At 55.3% G+C, this 22,027-nt stretch overlaps 1 protein-coding gene across 1 annotated transcript; it reads right to left on the reverse strand.

Moving 5' to 3' along the window:
- Nucleotides 1-4,492: 4,492 nt before the first annotated feature.
- NMUR1 (neuromedin U receptor 1) lies at nt 4,493-21,406 on the reverse strand. Its single transcript, XM_007070096.4, has 3 exons — nt 21,267-21,406; nt 17,387-18,290; nt 4,493-7,182 (listed from the first exon to the last, which is right to left on the reverse strand). The coding sequence occupies exons 2-3, from the start codon at nt 18,279-18,281 to the stop codon at nt 6,782-6,784; spliced, it is 1,296 nt and encodes a 431-aa protein (XP_007070158.2). The 5' UTR covers nt 18,282-18,290; nt 21,267-21,406; the 3' UTR covers nt 4,493-6,781.
- Between the last annotated feature and the right edge of the window lie 621 nt (nt 21,407-22,027).

Raw genomic sequence — 22,027 nt, forward strand, 5'->3', positions numbered from 1 at the left:
TGCTCCGTGGGCTGGAGCACCATAGGGGAAAAAAAGTGGGTGCCCAGCACTCAGCAGCCACCCGCCGATCAGCTGTTTGGCGGACCCCACTGATCAGTTCCTCTCCCTCCCCCCCGTGCCTCCCGCCCTCTGCCCATCAGCTGTTTGGTGGTGGTGGGAGGCGCTGGGGGAGGGAGAGGAGTGGGGGCAGGAAAAGGCGGGATGGGGCGGAGCCTCGCGGACCGGGTGGACTGGGGTCGGGGCTTTGGGACCAAGCAGGGGTGGAGCACCCGGGGGGAAAGCTGAAAGTCAGCACCTGTGCTTATGACCACTTCATAGGCGGAGAAACTGAGACAGAGATGAAGAGACTTTCCCAAGATCACACAATAAGTCAGTGTTGGGGACAGAAACAGCTCTCGGAAGTCCTGACTCCCAGTCTGGTGCCTCATGGACTGGGGAATGTTGCCTCCTTTAAGACAGTGATCCAAATAATAATCATTAGAAACCGGAAGTCGGAAAACAAAGCCGGTCACTGAACAGTGACTTGGTGAATTTGGACAAAGATACAGTCTAAGGTCAGGAGGACTTGTGGCACCTTAAAGACTAACAAATTTATTTGAGCGTAAGTTTTCGTTGGCTACAGCCCTCATCATTGGATGCATAGAATGGAACATATATACATACAGATAAGTTGGAAGTTACCATACAAACTGTGAGAGGCTAATTAGTTAAGATGAGCTATTATCAGCAGGAGAAAAAACTTTTATAGTGATAATCAAGATGGCCCATTTAGACAGTTGACAAGAAGGTGTGAGGATACTTAACATGGGTGTAACCCTTCTGCCAGGCCGAGTTGATAGCAGCAAGGGCCGGGTTCAGTACACAGGGGTTCCCTCTCATCAAAGCAAATGCAAAACTGGCTCGAGCCTCCACCCAGTGACCTGGGAAAATCTTACACACCCCCTGGGGGCCTCAAAGAGGCAATACTTCCCCTCTCGCAAGCACAGAGTCTCGGTGTAGCAGAGAATCTTTAATAACATGAGGTAAACGACATCAGCATTAAATTGGGGAAACACCACAGCTAGTGTTCATTAACCAAACCATGAGCAAAGACCCACCCCAGCAAATTGGGCCTCATCCTTTCCCTCGGGTTCTTGAGTCCCAGAACCCAAACATCTCTTGAGTCCAGCAATCCACAAATCACCCAAAGTTCAAAAGGTCCAGCCCCAGAGTTCAAAAGTTCATCTGCAGAGTGTTGCTCCCCAGTCTGGCTAAAATGTGCCTGTGTGTGCGGGAAAGAGGTAAGGGGCACCTTACGTGTCCTGAAGCTGACTGCCCCACAGGGCTCTGCTCCACCACGACCTGCTCCGCTCTGCACAGCTCGCCGTCTCCCGAACACCCCGCTGTCTCACGAATGGCTCCACTCTGCACAGCTCACCTCGCCATCTCACGAACACTCTGCCAGCCTATCCATGAGCAGCACCACTGCACTCTAGTTCTTCCAGCTCCCCACTACTTGACACAGTGCTCAGTGATTCCAGCTCATAGTAGTGGGAGCCTTAGTGCTGGTGCACCATAAGGCCAAAGTGAATTCATCACAGTACCTGTAGCAAGACTCTTAATAAACCCAAAATTAGCTCTGACATTCCACAGTGGAGAGAGACAGAGGTGCAATTGGTGTTTCAGGCCCTCACAAAGGGGCCCACACCACCAAGTACAATTACCTGTCTCAAACCTCTCCCTATTCACAGAGTTTTGGAACCCATGTCCCTTGCCTAGCGACTGCTACTTAGTTGATGGCGAGTCCCTCCATCATAACAAAAGGCCAAGTACAGTTCCAAGCACAGTTCCCATAATCAGGGTAATAACAGTTTATTCTTCCCGCCCCAATAACAGAGACACTGGGGATCCCACAACAGCCGAAGTGACCATTTGAGCAGTTATGGCCTCATTCTAGGCGGGGTGGGTGTGCCTATGCAAATGAGATCAGCCCCTGAAGTTCTTTTCCACAACTTGCCACACCTCACCACCAGATGTCAGGGTGGAGCTCATCCTGACTCTGCTTACATGGGGAAATAGATTCAATATGTGTAATGACCCAGCCACTCCCAGTCTCTATTCAAACCCAAGTTAATGGTATCTAGTTTGCATATTAATTCAAACTCAGCAGTTTCTCATTGGAGTCTGTTTTTGAAGCTTTTCTGTTGCAAAATTGCCACCTTTAAGTCTGTTACTGAGTGGCCAGAGAGGTTGAAGTGTTCTCCAACCGGTTTTTGAATGTTATGACCCTGTTAAGGTCCTGACCCCAAGCCCACTGAAACCAGTCGCAAGGCTTCCGTTGCCAGATTGGATCATGCCCTAAAGGAGAAGTAGGGATCAGTTAAGGGATTACAGGCCCCGGGGGTTATGTCAGTGGGAGGCAGAGCCTGCTCCACTTTATTTGCTCAGGAATGCCAGGGAAGTTTCTGCTGCTAGTATCAATCTTATTACAGCACAAATCTCGCAGCACTGCGTGTGAGCTAACCGTGCTTCGGGGCAATGGCTTTAAAAAAAGCAGGATTCCTGTCATGAAAACAGAAACAGCCATATTGGGTCAGACCAATGCTCCATCCAGCCCAGTGTCCTGTCTTCCAACAGTGGCCGGTGCCAGGCGCTTCAGAGGGAATGAACAGAACAAGGCAATTATTGAGTGATCCATCCCCTGTCGTCCAGCCCCAGCTTCTGGCATTCAAAGGTTTAGGGACACCCAGTGCATGTTGTTCCATCCTTGACCATCCTGGCTACTGGCCATTGATGGACCTATCCTCCATGAACTTATCCAATTCTTTTTTGAACCCAGTTATGCTTTTGGCCTTTACAACATCCTCTGGCAAGGAGTTCCACAGGTTGACTATGCACTGTGTGAAGAAATATCTCCTTATGTTTATTTTAAACCTGCTGCCTATTAATTTCAATGGGTGACCCCTGGTTCTTATGTTTTGTGAAAGGGTAAATAACACTTCCCTATTCACTTTTTCCACACCAGTCATAATTTCATAGACCTCTATCATATCCCGCCTTAGTCGTCTCTTTCCGAAGATAAAAAGTCCCAGTCTTATTAATCTCTCCTCACATGGAAGCTGTTCCATCCCCCTAATCATTTCTGTTGCCCTTCTCTGTACTTTTCCCAATTCTAATGTATCTTGTTTGAGATGGGGAGACCAGAACTGCACGCAATATTCAAGCTGTGGATGTTCCATGGATTTATATAGAGGCAACATGATATTTTCTGTCTTATCATCTGTCTCTTTCCTAATGGTCCCTAACATTCTATTAAGTTGTTTGACTGCCAGTGCATATTGAGCCGATGTTTTCAGAGAACTAGCCAGGATGAAGCTGAGATCTCTTGCTTGAGTGCTAACAGCTATTTTAAACCCCGTCATTTTGTATGTATAGTAGGGATTATATTTTCCCATGTGCATTACATCGCACCTATCAACAATAAATTTCATCTGCCATTTTGTTGCCCTGCAACCTAGTTTTGTGGGGTCCATTTGTAACTTTCCGCAGTCAGCTTTGGATTTAACTATCTTCACTAACTTAGTATCAGCTACAAACTTTGCTACCTTGCTGTTTATGCACTTTTCCAGACAATTTATGTTCAACAGCGCTGGTCCCAGGACAGATCCTTGAGGGACCCTACTGTTTATGTGTCTCTATTCTGAAAACTGACCATTTATTCCTACCCTTTGTTTCCTGTCTTTTAACCAGTTACTGATCCCTGAGAGGATCATCCTTCTTATCCCATGACTGATTGCTTACAAGCCTTTGATGAGGGAATCTCATCAATGGCTTTCTGAAAGTCCAAGTACACTATATCCACTGGATCCCCCTTGTCCACATTTGTTGACCCCCTCCAAGAATTCTAATAGACTGGTGAGGCATGATTTCCCTTCACACAACGTGATTGACTCTTCTCCAACAAATCACATATATCTATGTTTCTCATAATTCTGTTCTTTACTATAGTTTCTACCAATTTGCCTGGTACTGAAGTTTAGCTTACCGGCCTGTAATTGCCAGGATCACCTCTGGAGCCTTTATAAAAGACAGTGTTACATTAGCTCTCCTCCAGTCATCTGGTCCAGAGGCTGATTTAAGTGATGGGTTGCATACCACAGTTAGTAGTTCTGCAATTTCATATTTGAATTTTTTCAGAATTTTTGGGTGAATCCCATCTGGTCCTGGGGACTTACTACTGTTTAATGTATCAATTTTTTCCAAAACCTCCTCTATTGACATCTCAATCTGGGACAGTTCCTCAGATCTGTCACCTAAAAAGGATGGCTCAGGTGTGGGAATCTCCCTCACATCCTCTTCAGTGGAGACCGATGCAAAGAATTCATTTAGCTTCTCTGCTGTGACTCTTCTAGGGAAAGTCAAGGCGGGGTGCAACTGAGTTTATACTGAATAGAGACAGTGGGTCGGGGGAGAGTGGCTGAGAGAGAGAAATAATTTGAGCCCAACTAACGAGAATAGTTGTGGGTTTATTTTAATTCTCAAGTTAAGTGACAATCAGCTCATGCACACCGGAGAGACCCACAGACAGAAAACCCCCGAACTCGCCACAGCGTGGATGGACCGGGGTAGTTGCCGATGTCAGAGGAGAGGCTGCTGCGCTGGGGAAGGTCCGGGATGAGGTGGTGAAAGGAAGAAAGGGAAGTGGAGAGGGAGCGAGAGAGTATCTGCTCCACAGCCCGGCGGGTGCCAGCACGGCACTTTGTGGCAGCTGTTAGCACACAGATAAGAGACATCTCTGTTGTCAGGAAAGGTTCCCATGTTTATGTGGGGAGGGTGGATTATCTTCCACGGCTTACACGCTCCAACACACAGGAGCCAGCCAGGGAAAGGGTGAGTCAGCCTCACACAACAGCTCTTCCTTCCTCACTGGGGACAGAGTAAAACCAGCCCCCCTCGCCTCCACCATGGCCTCAGCCGCTCAGCCAGGCCAGGCCCTATGGCCCTTTCACTCTGACTTATTTACAGTCTCTCCTGGTGGGCAGAAGGGGAAAGCAAGGGCAGCCAGGTGTGGTGTGTGTCAAACTGAGCTCTCCGCGCCTCGCTGGGGGGTGCCTGAGCGAAGGTCTTCCCTGCCACAGCTGCCACAGCCTTGCCCAGGCACATACGGGGAGTGGGGGGTAGCACCACACCACATGGGGGTGTTGATGCCTCAGCTACAGCACGTCAAACCCACGGGCTGCGGGGGAGGTCCTGCATCTGCACCCTGCCACACTCCCTGCGTGGCATTTCTCTGCTGATTTCCTCCACCTCTTGGTCCTCTCCCTCCTCCCCAGGGACAGCAGGAGTAGGGGTGTCCGGAACCCAGCACTGCCAACTCCCTTGATATCTGGCATCTTTCTGAAAGCCCCAGCTCCTGGAGTCCTGGGATTCTGGGAGCATCTCAGCTCTTTGTTTCTAGGCTGTAGCCCATGGGGGTGTGGAGAAAACATGGGGCCAGGACTCCTAAAAGTCCCAGCACCAGGAGGCAGGGAAAGAGACCCCGACATTTAGTATTTTTTTAAAGACAGATGAATTTGGGGGGCCTGGAGCTGGCAATGCTGGGAATTGATTCCCTGCATGTCTCAGGAGCAAGGGGGGCTTGTGGGTAATTGGAGGCATCCAGTGGGGACCAGGATACTGGAGAAAGTTGAGGGCTACTGGGAGGGGAGTATTGGCCTGGGACAGCCTGGAGGAGGGATTGTTGTGTGGTGGTAGAAGGTGCGGGGAAGAGAGGGAAAGCCTGGGGAGGGGGTGAATGAGGCTGGCAGGGAGTGATGGCTTCTGAGTGACATGGCGACACAGCCTCGTTGTGACTGAAATGTCACCCCCGGCCGGGTAGCCCAGGATGACCCTGCGACGATGTCACCATGCCACGCTGCGCCTGTGGCTCCTGGCAGTGGGTGGCCAGCGCAGGCCGGCGCGTCGGCAGAGCCGGGCTGGAGCCTCAGGCTAGGATTAGCAGGGAGACTTCTCCCAGGAGGGAGGCGGGGGGGAACCTGTTGCGCTGTGACTCAGGCAGCCGGAGGGCAGCGTTAGCCTGTGACCAGGGCCCAGCCCTCTGAATTACAGAGGCATTTGCTATGAGTTCAGTGGCCATGTCTGCACCTCTGGACCGAGCTGTTTCAGGAGGGATAGCTCAGTGGTTTGAGCATTGGCCTGCTAAACCCAGGGTTGTGAGTTCAATCCTTGAGGGGGCCATTTAGGGATCTGGGGCAAAAATTGGGGATTGGCCCTGCTTTGAGCAGGGGGTGGGACTAGATGACCTCCTGAGGTTCCTTCCAACGCTGAGATTCTATGATACACAGGGAAGAAGCTGGGATCAGTGGAGACAACCTGCCTCTCACCAACCTGTCTCTTGTTGTTTGCATCCCTCCTAGCACTAAGCCGGTCCGGCACTGCCAGACACGCCAGACAACAACCTGCAGCCAGATGGCACCACCGCCAATTCCCAGGCCAAGAGGCTGCAAAGGCCTGGCCTGTGGAGTGGGGCCCCAGCCAGCAAAGAGTTAATATCTCACCTCTCTGAACCCAAAGTTCGGTGGTTTTCTGCCTGCGCTCGTACCCTCGTGCCACGGCGCAGCCCCTGGGGAGTTCGGCTTACAAGGGGTGGGAGTGGAGGTAACGCCAGGGCAGTGCTAGCGAGTGGCACAGCGGCAGGTGACATAAGCGGGTGACTAGACACTGGACATGGTCTTCCCAACCCCCTTGCAGTCGTTGTGTCCCTCCAGGAGCCCGACTAGCGGGGAAGGCCCTGGCGGTGCCCTCAGGGGAAGGACGTCTCACGCTTAAGGGCGTCCTCCCCCGCCACACCCATCTCCTCCTCCACCACGTTGGACAGGGGCAGCCCGTTGCCGGCGGGCACGTGCTCGCAGACCGTGCTGCGGGTGGTGACCCGGGTGACGCTGGGCGAGTACTTCCTGGAGCCCCGCCCCCACAGGCGCTTCCGGCACATCACCTCCTTGAACATCTCCCGGAAGCGCGTGGACATCAGGTTGTAGAGGATGGGGTTGGCGGCTGAGCTCAGGTAGAAGAAGACCCCGGAGATGATGTGGACGTACTGGAACATGTGCAGCATCCGGCCCGTCCAGTGGGAGACGAAGCTCCAGACGAGCCGGTCTGTGTGGAAGGGGGCCCAGCAGATCCCGAATACGACAACCAGCACGACTGGAAGGAAGCAGAGAAAATTACGTGGCCATTGGAGGGAGGGCGGGGTATGCTGGTTCTGTGCTTCAGTCCCTGACAGTCGCTGATCTGATGGCGCAGGTTCTTTCCTGCCTCCTGGTCTTTGCCTTCACTGCATTAGTTGCCATATTCTCTCTATGCAGAAGGGGAAATACTGCCAGTGCATGACACTGATAAAAGCATACGTCCTGCCCCGTTTAATGCCTGGCTCACATAGGACAGCAAGGGTGGCCCAAGGAGTAGAGTGGTAGCTTGGGCCATAGGTAACCAAGGTTCAATTCCTGACTCTACCACAGAGGGATAACAGCCTACCGATACTGCCAACAAAAGGAATTACTCCTTTACTTTGAGGGATAAAAGCCTGAGGTCAGGCCCGCTGACAGGGAAGGAAAAGGGGGAAATTGCCCAGGGGCCCGGGTGATTTCAAAAGGCCCAGGGCCCCCAGCCGCTGCGGCGGTGGCCAGGAGCCCCGGGCCCTTTTACATCGCCTGGACAGGCCGCAGGGCTCCTAGGCACGCAAGGGGTGGTACCGGCAGTGGTGAAGGCAGCCGAGCGGGCATGTGGAAGCACTGGCCGAGCCAGAAGAGCGCCCATTGACTGTTCTGCCCTGGGGCCCAGAATTGCTGTCGGCGGGCGGGCGTGCCCGGAGTGCTGCAAGCTGTGGGTTCTTTCCCTGCTGATGACCCATGGGGGGGGTGGGTGGGTATGTACCTCTAATGTGCCACCCTAGGGTAAACACCAATTTCTTTCATGGCCCTCATGTGATTGATTAACTGCCTCCTTATTACTTATCATAGCTGGCATCATACAGCCATGGAAAGGAACCGAGCCCTTGCAGTAAATGAGACATAAACCTACAAAGGATTTAGTGGCTGCAGGATGGGAAGAGGGACAACCGGAAAAGGCAGGAGGTTTTGGCTGGTTCTGGCTGGCAGGCATGTCACTAGCTCTGCGTTTCTTCAAATATATTCTACTGATTTATTTTAAATAGGGGCAAGACACAACCATAGGAGTGGATGGCTGGCAGTTAAAATGAAGCCCAAATACCAGTTTGATGGGCATGATAGATAGATAGATAGATAGATAGATAGATAGATAGATAGATAGATAGATAGATAGATGGGGTGTATGGGGATAGATAGATAGATAGATAGATAGATAGATAGATAGATAGATAGATAGATAGATAGATGGGGTGTATGGGGATAGATAGATAGATAGATAGATAATAAGAATGTGAAGGAATAAGGGTGCTCACTGCAGTGGAAGGACACTGATTTATGGCATGACATATCATTAGCTATCATGACATGTCACACAGCAGTTCATTGGCTTTGCATCCTAGTCACATGGTTTGTAACATTCCACAAGGCATGATGTGTATTCAACAGAGTTTATAAAATCAATAGTTTATCGAAAGTTAACGAAGGGTTAGCTGTTTTAATAACTGGTTAATCAACTGTCATAGAATCCAGCAAGTCCATAGACCACTTGTAACCATCTGTAACACATCCTACATCTGTCTGTAACATGAAACATCTATTAACCCTTTATAAACCATTTATAAATAAAACCCTAATATAAAATGCAACCCAGTTCTTTCCCAGTCTCCACCCTCCATAAGAAATATAAGAGACATAAGAACAACCAAACTGGGGCAGCTTAGTGGTCCAATTAGCCCAGTATCCTGTAGTGGCCAATGCCAGGTGCTTCAGAGGGAATGAACAGAACAGGGCAATTTTCCAGTGATCCATCCCCTGCCACGTAGTCCCAGCGTCTGGCAATCTGTATGGTTCCCTGTAACTATCGCTCCCTCGCACCCCTCTGATTTCTTGGACCTTCACCCAGTCTCAGCGGGTCTTTCTTTCCCTTCCCTGTCCATTCTTTTCGCTTCATTCTGCTCTCTTTCTCTCCCTGGTGCCACCCTTCTCCAGCCAGCGGTTGCTAATTGTGGTCCCATTAACCAGCTTTCTCCCTTGTCCCCCTTCCGTTCAGCATCCTGTCTCTGGTGTTTGTTTCTCTGTCCCCTTCCCCAAGCTCCTTGGCAAACCCAGCTCCTTCCCCACCTCCGCGACCCCAGAGAGGGCTGTGGCTGTTGTCCCAGGATACGCACCCGATAGAAATCAGGTGTCTGTTCTCACGGAGTTTGTTTTATCCTGATTAAATACACGGCCCTGGCGCAGACGAGAACAGAGCAGCCTCGTCGCTGCTCTCCACATCCCGGAGTCTCTGCGTGGATTCCCCGGGCTGGTGGCCGGAGCCAGACCAGCAGCCCTGGAGCCTTCACAGCCACAGCCATGGGGTCCTGAGAAAACCTGGTTCCCATCTCTGCCTCCCACAGGCCTGCCCAGCTCCATGCCAGGATGTTCCCGGCCCCTCCTGTGGCTGTGAGCCGCCTGATGCCAGTGTAAGGGGACGGCTGGCCCCTTACTAAACTCAGTGGGGGTTTCTGGTTGGGTAGCTCCCAGTACCAAAGGAAAGGGGAAGGGTGGATGGGAAGTCAGGTCCCTGAGACTGACAGTCCCCAGGAACAGTGGGGAGAAGCCAGTGCTCCAGGTCAGCCTGATTGATGGGGCAGGCTACTGAGGGAGTCAGGAGACCAGGGGGTCCCATCTTCCGTGTGAGCTGGAATTGCCTGGGTCAGACACAGTGGGGCTGAGCTAAGGAGAGAGCGGGGGCCCAAGCTGAGCTGGGGAGCAGAGCCCTGCCAGCCAGAGGGGCCAGGAAAAGCAGCCCGGGGGGCTGGAGGCAGAGCAGCTGCCGTTCTGAGGCAGAGTGGAGCTGGAGCTGGAGCCATCTGGAGCCGGGTGCGGTGAGCAGCTCGGGAGAGTGAGGGGGACGCTGGGCAGAGGGCCCAGCACAGGGAGACGCCCCCAACCAGGAGGCTGTGCAGGCCAGACTCGGCGGGGGATCATAACCCCAACAGCAGGGGCTGACGCTGGGAAGAAGGGTCCTGCCATCCAGAGCCTGGAGGCGTGTGGCCACCACCAGAGCAAGTGTCTGACCTGCAGCATCCCTTCAGCATAGCCAGGGCCTGGGACATGTGAGGGACAGACTGTGAACTGCCCTTACGTCCCAGAGATGCTGGTCGTGATGTCCCCATGCCACAGAGCAGGGTGCCGGGTTTTCCTTTCACCTTTCCCATTTTTTCCTTATTCATAATTGGTTGCTGTTTAATAAATTGTATTTGCTTTGAGCTGTATGTAGTAATCAGTGGGTCAGGGAAGCATCCAGAGAGGAGAGAGCACCCCGGAGTGGGGACACCCTAGCCCCTGCCCTAAGTGACCATGACAAGGTTGGGGGTCGAGCCCCCCAGGAATCCTGGGCTCAGCCTTGTCAGGGTTACGAGGACTCTGCCACACAGCCCTCAAGGTCAGGCAGGCATCTGGGTAAAGGGAGTGGGAGCGAGGACTCAGATCCTTTCGCTAGCCCTCTTCACCGGGATAGGGTAGAAGCCAGGAAAGTTTCCCACAATAGCGGGACCATTCCCCCGCTTACACCAGCATGGCCAGCCCGGGTGGAAGGGTGAGGTGGAACCGGCCAGGCAGGCTGCAGGGAGAGCCCCAGCCTGGGACTAGCTCCATGTCCCACAGCTCCCAGGGACCCAGCTACATACCCTCCCCAGCACAGCGCCCCTTAAAGTGGAGGTTCCAAACCCACGAAAACCCAGGCCAGAAGGCGTGAAGTACCTCCGGCCTCCCCAAGGTCGGAAAGGGTTAAAGCACCATGCCTGGGGCTGAACCTCGGGGTTCAGGGATCTCCCTCGTCTAAGCCAAAATTGTGCCCAGGGTGCTGGCCGACGTTGGACACTTCACCGGTTCTATGGGCTCAGCGCCCTCCCCTCCCCATGCTCTGCGCTTGCCGGGACGCTGCGTCCAGTTCCAGGGGAGTGCGGGGTTTTACCTGCCTCTCCGTGCCCACCGCCCGCCACAATTCCTGGGGAAGCCAGTGGGCGCTTGGCACCTCTGAGGAGCATTGTTAGTATGCATGGAGCCCTGTCAGGGTGCCTGGCGCTTGCTTCACAGGGGAGGGCATGGGGCAGACAGCACTGTTCAGCCCCGTACTCTGGCAGGAGGAAGCCAGGAAGAGAGGGGGTTTGGGGTGGGTGGTCGATCACCCAAAGGCTTCTCCGAAGGAGGAGTGGGAGGGAGACAGTTTGATGTGCAGGAAGGTGTGAAGGGGCGGGAGGGGGGGAGGAGATAAGGCTGTTTAGAGGGAAGGGGGGAGGCAGTAGGGGAAATAAAGGGGCCCCTCGGCTGAATACCAGGATACACTTAGGAAGGAACAATCAGTTGCACACACACAAACTGGGACATGAGGCCTAGGAAAGAATACTGTGGAAAGGGATCTGGGGTCAGAGTGGATCACAAGCTAAATATGAGTCAACAGTGTCACGCCGTTGCAAAAAAAGCGAACATCATTCTGGGATGTATTAGCAGGAGGGTTGAAAGCAAGACACGAGAAGTAATTCGTCCGCTCTACTCCGCGCTGATTAGGCCTCAGCTGGAGTATTGTGTCCAGTTCTGGGTGCCACATTTCAGGAAAGATGTGGACAAATCGGAGAAAGTCCAGAGAAGAGCGACAAAAATGATTAAAGGTCTAGAAAACATGACCTCTGAGGGAAGATTGAAAACACTGGGTTTGTTCAGTCTGGAGACAAGAAGACTGAGAGGGGACGTGATCACAATTTTCAAGTACATAAAAGGTTGTTACAAGGAGGAGGGAGAAAAATTGTTCTCATTAACCTCTGAGGATAGGACAAGAAGCAATGGGCTTAAATTGCAGCAAGGGTGGTTTAGGTTGGACATTAGGAAAAACTTCCTAACTGTCAGGGTGGTTAAGTCCTGGCATTCTGAGGCAGGCCCAATACGGCCTGGCGAGGCATGCTCAACCCCCTGCACTGCTGATCCTGTGCTGGGGAACAAGCCCCCAGCCATGTCCCACTTGTGCCCTTCGGATGTAGGGGGCTGGGAGCAGTGCTCTGAGCTCCTTGTGCGACCCCAGCATTCTGGCTGCTCCCGTGCCAGTGCAGAAGGGGGCAGGGAAGTGCCCCCTGCATTTTCTGTCTCCCTCCCACACCGGTGCCAGGGCAGCTGGCTCGGACCATGTGTCTCGGCTCCTCAGGCAGCTCCACGGGGAGGGGAGCACGTCTCACCCCTGCAGCCAGCAGAGCGTGGGAGGGGAGCGGCAGGTGCCCACCCAGCGCTGCCCAGAAAACGCCAGGCTCCCCGAAAGGCTGAACTCAGGGTTAATGGGGTTCTGCTGGCGTTTCACTTGGACGGGTGTTTATTTTTCCAGCGAAGCTCACGCCCCCGGTTGCAGCTGAAAGGGGTGAAGGGGAATCCGGAGTCGATTTGGAATGCACAGTCCTGGGAGAGGCCAGGCGCCATGCCCAACTGGAGGCCAGCTGGGCAGCTGGGATGGCACGCAGCAGATTGCAGCGCCCTGCACACCAGGTGAACTCCTGGCTGCCTGGTTAGCTGGGGGCCGAGCAGGAGGCCAGAAAAGGGATTTCAGTCCTTACAGGAATTATGAATCCAGGGGACAGAAATGTCCCAGCTAACAAGGGGATAAAGAGACATTTGGGCCAAGGCCACTGGGACACACCACTGTTCTCACGGGAAGGGCCCTGGGATCTCTAGTGTCTGTGCAGAGCAGATGGGAGCCTGGTTCTTACCTCCCACCCAGGACTCAGACTCATGTCGGGAGGATGAAGCGTTCCTGGGATCAGTGCTCCCAGGGAGCCCGGGAATTTCAAACCTAACACTCAGCCTGCTCCTCTGGTCGCCTCTGTTTGGATCAAGATGGAGCGATACATTCTGGGACATGTCGTCCCTGTGGGCCGCCCCTCGGCCTTAGAGGCGGGCCAGGCCCAGGAAGCGTTGCAGGGAGCCCTGTGGGGCCACGTGCTCAGCCAAATCGCCTTGGGGCAGCCGAGCTCACTGTTGCAGAATGGCTTGGGGGACCAGGGCCATGTCAGTTCCCCAAGTGCCCGCCTGCCAGGGCGCAGCGCTCCTGGGGAATCCTGCCCTTCAGATCTCAGTGCCCTCCGGCTGGGCTCCCCCCTCCCAGCTCCCAGAACCCTCCTCACTCAAGCTAAGCGGAGTCACCCGGGGGTGCGGGCCGGATGACCCTTTGCCCCCCTGACATCCCCCTGGGGGTGTCCCCGCTGAGCAGAGAAGGCGCTGCCGGGCCATCGGCACCTGGGGGTCTCGCTCTCCGGCCAGGAGCAGAACAAATGTGGCACATCCACACACACTGCATCTACCCCACAGCACCGGACCCCTAACAGAGAGGTCGTCTCGTCCAGTCCCCTGCACCGAGGCAGGGCTAAGTGTTATCTGAGACCATCCCTGACAGGTGTTTGTCTAACCTGCTCTTAAAAATCTCCAGTGACGGAGATCCCACAACCTCCCTAGGCAATTTATTCCAGTGCTTAACCACCCTGACAGTTAGGAAGTTTTTCTAATGTCTGATCTAAACCCTTGCCGCAGTTTAAGCCCATTGCTTCTTGTCCTATCCTCAGTGGTTAAGGAGAACAATTTATCACCCTCCTCTTTATAACAATCTTTTACATTCTGGAAGCCTGTTATCATGTCCTCCCACAGTCTTCTCTTCTCCAGACTAAACTAACTAGTTTTTTTCAATCTTTCCCCGTAGGCTGTGTTTTTGTTGCTCTCATCTGGACTTCCTCCAATTTGTTACTTCTTTTCCAAAGTGTGGCGCCCGGAACTGGACATAGTACTCCAGCTGAGGCCTTACCGGTGCTGAGTAGCTTGGCAGAATTACTTCTCATGTCTTGCTTACAAGTCGCCTGCTAATATAGCTCATAACAATGTTCACTTTTTTTGCAGCAGTGTTACATTGACCGCTCATATTTCGTCTGTGCTCCACTCTGACCCCCAGATCCTTTTCTGCAATGCTCCTTCCTCGGCAGTCATTTCCCAGTTTGCGTGTGTGCAATTCCTTCCTAAGCATTTGCCCCTAATGAATGTGGTTTGCATTTGCCCCAATGAATGTCATCCTCTTTATTTCAGACCATTTCTCCAGTTTGTCAAGATTGTGTTGAATCCTAATCCTGCCCTCCAAAGTGCTTGCAACCCCTCCAGCTCCTCTGGTGGGATGAGGGGCTCTGGGTTACTTCCAACCACAGCAGACGGCATTATGGGGACCTGCTGAGCGGGTGTTGCGGCAATGCTTGCGGCTCCCCTGGAGACGGGACACCTTTTCAGGCAGCGCCACTTCAAGCCAAGCCTGAGTTAAAACCCCAGGCATTGCAAGCAAGCTGATACTTGGGAACAGCTGGGACGGCTGTTGCAAGAGGACACAAGGCCTTGTGCAGGCATGGTGAGCTCAGGACCATCCCAGCCAACGCTTGTTTGCAATGCTAGTGTGTCCCTGCACGGCAAGGCCAGAACAAAAGGGATTCGCTCCCCCCTGTCTTGTTGATCTGCTCTCTGGGGCAGCCAGGGAAGCGGGTTGTAGAAAGGACATGAGGTCTGGTTAACATCTCTCCCTCTGTCTCTTGCCAGAGCTGCTCTGCCACGTGGCTTTGCTTCTTGTCAAGCACGGGGCCTTCGCTCAGCCCAGAGCCAAAACTTTGCAGCCCCAGGGACCACTGCAGCTCTGGCTGGCTTGGCCTGCGAGCGGGCATCTTCCCTGGGAAATGCTTCCAGCCCTGGATTGTGTCTGTGCCCGAGCGAAACCCACCAGCCAGCCAAGGCCGCCCTGGAAGCCCGCTGCGTTTATTAGACAAATGAAACAGCCCTCCATTGATGGAGTATTCACCATCACGACCCTGGGCACCTCTTAGAGATTAACGAGCAGCTGGGAGACCTGCTGGCTCAGATCTCTTATCTCGGGCCCATTGCCAATTCCCAGCTGGTTAGTGCTACTGTGATAAAAGCCTCCTTCCCTAGCTGCTCCACCAAGCTGACACCAGCCAGGGCCACTGCAGGGAGGGACACGGTGCACAGAGAATCCACACACCCCCTGGCCCCTGTGGTCCCAGCTGTCCTATCTCACACTGTGGTTGGAGGGAAGCTGGATGCTGCTTGGGACTCACCCCTCCAGAGGAGAAGCCAACGGCAGGCGTGCTAAGCATGCCATGTGCCCCGGCCGGGCATCATGCTATGGCACCAGACCCACGTGGCACCTGATTCCAGGACGCCGTTTACACCCAGGCCAAGCGGGTGCAAAGTGGCACCCGATCAGAACGGTAACCTTTTACACCCACTTTCCCCAGCTGCAAAGGGGGATGCAGGCGAGAATCCGGCCCAGGAGCCGGAACCCGCCTTGGTCAGTCAGAACTCGCCCTCAGCTTTAAAATAACAACTGCACAGCAGATCTCCGCTCAAGCACGGCGCCGAAGCCGCGTTTCCAGGAACATAGCGCTGAGCTGCAGTTACGCACACCCCTCTCCCTGCAGGGCACCCAGCACTAGTGTACCACCAGTGCACCGCAGCAAGGCACAGCCCGGTCACACCCCTACGGCGTAGCACACAGGGCCGCTTGGCTGCTAATACAGCACGCACCGGGATCCTGTAAAGGGAGCCTTGGGCATAACCCAGACCGTCAGTGCCACAGGACAGGGCCTGTAGCCTCTCTCTCTCTCCGTCCAGCACCATGCATTCCTGGGGCTCTTCCTAATGAAGAGTAACAAGTAACAACAGGATGTTCCCCTGGAATGTGTGAGCACCCCAATGCACTCTCATGCATGGAGGGTGACCAGATGGCAAGCGTGAAAGATTGGGACGGGGGTGGGGGGCAATAGGCGCCTATGTCAGACAGAACGCCGCGTATCGGGAGTGTCCCTATGAAATCGGGACATCGGGTCACCCTACATGTCCACTCCCTGTACACCCAGCAACACACACGGCCGGCTAACGCAGCCCGGCTTTGCTGTCCCCACGCACCCACCCGACCTGTAAAGGTGCATCGGAAATCACCTGTTCAGTGACATGCTGGAGCAGCAAAGTCACACTTACAGCACTGCAGGCATGAAGGCAACAACGCTGAGAGACAAACACACACAGGCACGCGCACACACACAGAGGTACACCCCCACGCACGCACACACATACAGAGTAAACACAGCCAAAGGGTCAGACCCTCAACTGGAATAAATAAGCACGACTCGGTTGACTTGGAGGGGGAGGCTACATTGATTTCCACCCACCGAGGATCTGGCCCAAGACGCCTGTATTCCACAGGGGCTGTACTTATGTACCAGCGGAGCGAGGGGCTGGGTTTGTTAGGAGCTCTGAGACTCCGGCTGGCTGCGCTCGAGAAGGGGGAAACGCTAGGGCCCCGGCAGGCAGGGGCTAGGGGCCCTGGCACGGGGGGCAATATGCCAAGACCTAGGAGGGAGCAAGTCCCATCCAGCACACTGGCCATCTTCAGGGCAGCTTTGGGGAGCTCCGGGTGCAGCCTTCACCCAGCCCCTTCTCAGATCCCCTGGAAAGCCCGCTCCCCAGGAGGCTGCTAGGACTGTGCGTGGCGTACAGGAGTCTGGCCAAGAGCTTCATCCCAGCACTACCCAGGGGAGTCGGGACCTGCTGCTACGGTGCTCCTAACTCCCAGTCCCTCTGCAAAGGGACGCCAGGCTCCCAAGGGGATGGAGCGGTGCTGCTCTCACTTAGCAAGGGGTTGGGTGGCTCTGCCTTGCAGGGGCCTGAGTGCAGAACCTGCTGTAGCTGGAGGGGCAGGTGAGCTAACGCCAGGTCACCCAAGGATCCCTGGCTCAAATCCTTAGGCTGGTTGCTCTCAGCCTGTACCAGATAAAAGAGGCGGATAGCCTCCCCGCAGGGGACTTTTGCCAGTTGATGTGCTCCTAGGGGCTTGCAGAGAGACTGCATGGAGCCTGGCCTGTTCCGGTCTGGACTGCTCCAGGCCTTCCAGATCTTCAGTCCCCTTTGCAACGTCTTGGAGCTGGGCTGCATCCGCCACCACTCTGCTGAGTGGTGCCCAGTTCCCCCTGGAGCTCTCGCTTGGTCCTGCCCTCCAGCAGCTGGGCTGCGGGACATGGGTGGCCTGCCCTAGCCACCCAGTGATAACGCAGGTTGGGAATACCTCCCTCTGCGCCCCTGAGCTGCATCCTTCCGTGATGCATGGGCCGGCGCAGGGGATCAGCCGCCGAGGTGAATCACGAGCTCTCCCCTGCCTCGCCCCCCTCATCTCCACTTACACAGCATCTTAGTCACCTGCCTCCTCCTGATCTTCTGCTGCTGCATGCGGATGTTGTGGTAGTCGCAGTCCCCGCCCGATTTGGCCTCCAGGGCTTGCAGCATCTTCTCCTTCTTCAGCTGCAGCCCGATGAGCAGGTACAGGATGCTGATGGTGCCCATGGGCAGGAAGAAGAAGAGGATGGTGGTGATCTGGATGATGAGGTTGTAGACCAGACGGGGTTTCACCAGGGTGCAGACGGCCGAGTCCGGCACCACCCCTCTGCCCGGCACATAGAGGGGCTGGATACCATGCAGGCTGGTGTTGGGGATGGAGCAGAGCACGGACAACACCCAGACCGTGACGATGACCCGCTTGGCGTGCTTCCTGGTCACCACGTACTTGGCCCTGAGCGGGTGGACCACAGCGATGTAGCGCTCCACGCTCAGCGCCGTCACGTTGAGGATGGAGGCGAAGCAGACGGCCTCAAAGAGCAACGTCTTGAAGTAGCAGCCCCCGGCGCCCAGGAGGAAGGGGTAGTTGCTCCACATCTCGTAGAGCTCCAGCGGCATCCCCAGCAGGAGCACCAGCAGGTCGGAGACGGCCAGGCTGAACAGGTAATAGTTCGTGGGGGTCCTCATGAACCGGTGGCGCACGATGACCAGGCAGGTCAGCGTGTTGCCGATGGCCCCCACCACGAAGATCAGCAGGTAGGTGGCGCAGACTGGGATGAAGAAGCTGGATCTCCGGGGGCCCAGGTATTTGTCCTGCAGCTGCTCCACTGTCAGATTCAAGTCCTTGGGGTCAATGTGGCTAAGGGCAGCGTCCTGCTGGCTTTGGTTGCACAGATCCTGGTAGTCCAGCTGCGCGGGGAGGTCTCCGGGGGGCAGGCTGGAGCAGTTGGCGGAGGGATACATGGCCTCCCGCTGCAAAGAGACTGGACTGGATTAGAGAGATGCCTTAAAGCCGCCCTCGCTCCCACCCTCAACCGTCCTCCCTCCACTGCTCAGCTAGGCAGGGCCCAGCGTGGGCCCCCATGTTGCAGGTGAACCATGAGTGCTTCGTGGTCACTGTCCCAGGAGCTGCCTAGGATGCTGGCAAGTGTCCAGCCTGGGGTGGACTGAATCGCTGCCCCACGACACCGCGGGGCGGGTTGAAATCCAACCCGGGCCAGCGCAGGCTCCTCGGGAAAGACGGGCCGGGGCCACGGCTAACACAGGGATGGGACCCCTAGCCTGGCTTGGCCCTGCCATGCTGTCACCAGCTCTCCGTGCTGCAGGCTGGGGGAGAGCTGCTGTAAGGGGCACGGGGGCATCTCATGCTGCGCCAGCTTTCCAAGCACCAGTGCAGCAGGTGCCTCTGCAAAATCCCCGCTCTGCCTGGCATTGTGGGGCACGAGGCGCATCCACAGACGGCCTGCTGGGATAGGGGAGGGGGACTACGGGCAGTGCTGCCAGCTCGCTCCGGCTTGGCCCTTGACCCGAATTTACAGGGCCACATGCCAGGGAAAAGTCACTGGGTGACTGGGCTGGATGGGGGCCAGTCTGCATCATTGACAGCTTCCTGCGCCAACCAGGTGGGGGTTTTAAAACCTCCATCCTCACCCAAACCTCCCAGTCCCTACGATCCTGTCCCCCCAAGCCTCCCCGCGCCCCACAGCCCTGTCCCACCAAACCCCACCCCTCAACAGTCCCCACAAGGTACCGTCCAATCCACAGTTTCACTCCTTCCTCTCTACACCCCTCCTCATCCACCCCCCACAAAAGCCGGGCCTAGCAGAAGCTTCTGTCTAGCACAAATTTGCCCGTCCCGAGTACAACCAGATCTGTCTCCAGGAGACCCTGTGGCCTCCTGAACCATGTTACAGACAGCGATTCTCCCGCACAGCCTGAGACCGGCTGCATTTCCCTAGCTCCACATATGTGAAGAGCACCAAGAAGCCAGGCACAGCTCAGCCCCATGGGGCTATTTTTGCCTCTTCAATTGCTCCTGTCTCGCAGAGTAACCTTCCCTGGCTGCATGGGCCAGGACCGCCGGGGCTGCCAGGGCCGGGTTATTCGGAGGGTCAGCGTCATCCGATTACTAGTCCCAGGGGTGCTTGGCTAGCCTGGCACCAGCTCTTTCTAGCAAAGCTTTCACGGCAGCCGTTAACACATGCCACTCGGCAGGGCCAGGCTGGACAAGTCTCTCTCCATGGGGATGTTCTCAGCGCCCCCGCACACACGCCCCGTTCTAAAGGCAAGAAGTGAAGCCAGGATGCAATTTTACAGTCAACCCAGAAAAGCTCTGAGCCATCGCCCCAGCTCAAACTTCCCTAGATGGGCAGCGGGGATACAGGGACGGCCATAAAATCACCCTGGGGAAAATGGCTCTTCATCCCAGTGCTCTCTGGTCCAGGGGACAATTTACACTGGTGCTAGATTAAGAGCGAAACCCTCGGCTGGACAGGGATGAGGGCTCGGGCTTTGCCGTCTTAACAAACAGGCTGGGGGGGGAAAAAATCTCCGGTGCTTTCAACTTCACTTCCACGTCTTTTCAGACCTTCTCTGAAAGCCTCTCTGCCAATTATCTCGCCTTTCCCTTTGCCCCCCTTCCGCTCTGTTAGTCACCTGAGGACGCAGATGGGGAGGGAGGACACCACCTGGCGTTGTGCAAGTCACGGCCAGGACTTCCAAGGGGTTGCATTTCCCTCCCGTCTACGGCACCTGTTTGCAGCGGAGAAACACGCTCTTGACTCCTTTAGCTCTGCAAGGGGGTTATTGCTGCCCTGGGGTGCAGCGCACGCTGAAGATGCTCTAAAGAAAATAATCAAGTGGCTCTGAAAGAGACCCACGGGCAAGAGGCACCCCAAGGGGACGCTGACCTGGCCGCCAGAGCCGCTGATGGGGGAATGAATCGAGTTCTGATTTTCTATTTGTGCTCGGTGATAGAAAAGACATAAATAACTCCGCTCCCGTCCTGAAGTGCTGACACAGTCTAATAGGCTCAGGAAGGCAAATCGCCTTGCAGGGAAAATGCCTCCTCTTAAGTGACAGACGCACAGATTTCACTTCTCCTGCTTGGCACATGGACTCTTGGCCAGGACGGTGCAAAGCTCTCTCCCTGTCCCCCAAAATCATCCCCGGCCCAGAGAGCACTGGCCAGGCAGGCTGTGTATGCAACGCTAAACCCACACGCTGCTCACAGCCAGCTCAAAGCTCCAGGCAAAGCCCGATTTAACAGCCCAGGGAAGTTTAAGCTGAGACTGGTCCTTTAATACTTAACAGGATTGTGATAAAACAGTCACATCCCATAATAGTCTTACACTCACTCGCCTGCTTCCCAGAGTCTGTCTACAGAACCTATATCCGGTGTCTGTCTAGCCGTCCATCTCTCTGTCTGTCCATACACTGATCCTATCTATCACTCCAGTGCACGTCCGGCATCTGTCTGTTTATCCGATCCCTATCGGTATACCTGATATCTGTCTATGCAGTCAGCCGTCCACCTGCCCTGGAATCTGCATCCTGCACAGTGTCTGCCCCTCGGGGCTGCAGTTTCGGAGTTTTATCACATTTCCTCCATGCCTGAAACAGAATACGTCTCGTCGGTTCCAGCCGGACCGCCCCAGCCCGTCGGCTCCCCTTGCCTGGCTCCTCTCCACGCAGCTTGCGAAAGCGAGAGCAGGATTTTATACTCACTGCTGCTCTGTTTTCTGTTTTTTGCCCCCTCTCTTAGGAACACGCCCGCCACCCTCCTACCGGTGTGCTTTTTCCCAGCCGTGGGAATCCAGGTCTTCTCCACCGCCTAGCGACTTGGAGCGGGGCGATCCGGGTACCTGGACACTCAGTGCTACATTCGTTTTCCATAACAACCCAAAAAAGCAAAATCCAGATTTTGTCCTGGCAAAGGGGGACTCTCACCTTGCTACGCAGCCCGGCTGGAGAAAGACTTCCCCAGTCTTCCAGCCCTGCTCATTTTCCAAGCTCCCTCGGAGAGTTTAGAGCAGGCGAAGAGGAGACAGTTAAAGTCTTCACTCCACCTCAGCGCTCGGACGTGTGCGTGTGTGACAGACTGGAGGGGAAAAGCATCAATGAATGGGGAGGCTGCCTGCCTCGGGGTGGGGGGGGCCCGAGTGAGGGTTGGGGGGGGCTGTCTGTAGCTGCTGGCTTTTCAAGCACCACCAGGGGGCATTGCAGTCTAGCAGGACCTCCCCGTCTCTCATTGCTGCCAGCAAAGCTGGCTCCGGGGAAGGGGCTTTGTGCATGGGGCTTTGTGTTGCATCCAGCACCATGGCAGCCCCCTCCCCCCCACAAGCCTGGGCCTTTGGACCATGCAGGAGGCCGGTTACAAGTGGAGGCGGCAGGACTGGGCAGAGTGAGGGACCTGCGGCTGGGAAGTAGCCTCTTACCCCGGAGCGGATCAGCTCTGTCGTTAGAGGGAGAGGGTAGGATCGGGCCGCACGCCGCACTTTCCCGGCCTGGGAGTCCTCCCTGCTCCGGCACCCCCCTCAGCAGGACGTGTGAGACGTTCACCTGCCTCGGTCTGCAGCCTGGGCCAGCTCAGAGCCCCCGTCTGAGGTTGTCCCCGCCATGTGGGACGTAGCTTGAGTCTGGGGCCAGCCAGGCGGCCTGGGTGGAACTGTAACCATTAGCTAATCCCAACGTGCAACCCATGTGGGATT

The sequence above is a fragment of the Chelonia mydas genome, chromosome 9 (assembly GCF_015237465.2).
Source record: "Chelonia mydas isolate rCheMyd1 chromosome 9, rCheMyd1.pri.v2, whole genome shotgun sequence".
NCBI lineage: Eukaryota > Metazoa > Chordata > Testudines > Cheloniidae > Chelonia > Chelonia mydas.